Source organism: Mus pahari, chromosome 2 (assembly GCF_900095145.1).
Source record: "Mus pahari chromosome 2, PAHARI_EIJ_v1.1, whole genome shotgun sequence".
In the NCBI taxonomy this organism is placed as follows: Eukaryota; Metazoa; Chordata; class Mammalia; order Rodentia; family Muridae; genus Mus; species Mus pahari.
Window position 1 is genome coordinate 149,404,076 of NC_034591.1, and position 1,742 is coordinate 149,405,817.

At 51.4% G+C, this 1,742-nt stretch overlaps 1 protein-coding gene across 2 annotated transcripts in view; it reads left to right on the forward strand.

The window, feature by feature from the left end:
* Bcl2l14 (BCL2 like 14) overlaps nucleotides 1-1,742 on the forward strand; it is a 40,454-nt gene extending 38,712 nt beyond the window's left edge. The window contains exon 7 of one of the 2 annotated variants that reach the window (XM_021191543.1): nucleotides 1,346-1,666. In XM_021191543.1, the coding sequence (XP_021047202.1) occupies nucleotides 1,346-1,384 (39 nt within the window). In that variant the 3' untranslated portion in view covers nucleotides 1,385-1,666. Of the gene's footprint in view, nucleotides 1-1,345 lie in introns of both variants that reach the window. The other variant, XM_021191542.1, reaches the window with a different exon arrangement.

A 1,742-nucleotide genomic window follows, 5' to 3' on the forward strand; every position in this document is an offset into this window, starting at 1 on the left:
GGAGGAGGGGAGGGGAGGGGAGGGGAGGGGAGGGGAGAGAGGTGGTGGGGGAGCGAGGAGGAGGAGAGAAGAGAGGAGAACTGGGGAAGGAGTGGGGAGGGAGGAAGCTCTGGGCTCTTGTCTCCATATTGCAGGTTTCCTGGGCTCGCGATTAACCTTCCCCACTCAACTTCAGTTTGCCTAGGACAATATGATGGATGTGTCTTAATTAGTCAGGGTTTCTAGTCCTGCACAAACATCATGACCAAGAAGCAAGTTGGGGAGGAAAGGCTTTATTCAGCTTACACTTCCATACTGCTGTTCATCACCAAAGGAAGTCAGGACAGGAACTCACACAGGGCAGGAACTTGGAGACAGGAGCTGATGCAGAGGCCATGGAGGGGCGCTGCTTACTGGCTTGCTTCTCCTGGCTTGCTCGGCTTGCTGTCTTATAGAACCCAGGACTACCAGCCCACGGATGGCACTGCCCACCATGGGCCCTCCCACCCTTGATCACTAATTGAGAAAACGCCTTACAGTTGGATCTCATGGAAGCATTTCCTCAAGGGAGGCTCCTTTCTCTGTGATAACTCCAGCTTGTGTCAAGTTGACAGACAAACCCAGCCAGTACAGTGTGCCGCCTGACCTCACCGCTCCTGTTACTTTACGCACACCAAGGATGTTGAGCCAGTTCTTGTACAGTAGGGGCTAGATCAGTCACAGAAGAAGAGGCAAACTCCATCTCCAAGTGCTGCCCCATTGGCTACTTTTCTCAGAGCAGAGCAGGAAGTGAACTGAGAGGGGAAGGGTTATTTTGTTTGAAGGGGCGACAGAGCCATGGAGGGGAGGGCGGCTGCATGGTGGTGGGAGTGTGAAGTTGAGACATCTTGGGTAAACAGGCAGCCGAGCCAGGCTCTAAAATGTCAAGGTCCACTCTTTAGTCCACGTCCTCCAGCAATGCTCCACCCTTTAAAGGTTCCACCAGTCTGACAAAACAGCGTAGCCAGCATGGCTGAGTGTTCAAGGTAAATGTCTGCAGGAGTGACCCTTCATGCCTAGCTCCTTAGTTGTTGAGTGAGCTGTGGGTTCACACAGCCACATGAACTCCTGTGGCCTTCACCTTCCATTGCTCCTACAGAAGAAGTTTCCAGGCTCGGTCAGAATCAATGCTTCTTCACTTTGGGGACTCTTAAAAGGGGTCTCAAAGCCTTTGCGTATTTCACACAGCCGCTCGTTAGCCCTGGATATGTAACAGAGGGTCTTACCCGTGCTTTCCCACTCCCTCTCCAACCCCAGCCCATGTTTTCACCTCAGCAGTGAATCAAACTTGCAAATTTAAGCATTTTCTTTCCCTTCCTCCCTCTAGGAAAAAATACTTGGGATCTCACATGAAGAAGTAGACTGAAATAGCCAAAGACCTGTCACCTGGAAGGTCCCTTGTGCAACAACGGTCCTGTGCCCACCGCTCTTACCATAGACCTCAGGAGAAAATTAAAACACACCCAGCAGACACTGTCTAGAGAACCATCCTTCCTTGGACTCAAGAGGCATCGGGAGAGGCCTTGCTCTCTCCAGCTCATAGGACTCAGTAGCACGGACTTCGCTGAGGGCACTGAATGTGTGAGGGAGTCCATAACGATAAGTGATCCTTTTACCTCTAAATGTTGAGAACGGAAACCATCCTGTTAGCTACACCAGTGGAAGCATTCGTTTGGCACGTGTCTGTCGGTCTCATGGAGATGAAACGATAAATATGCGTGTGC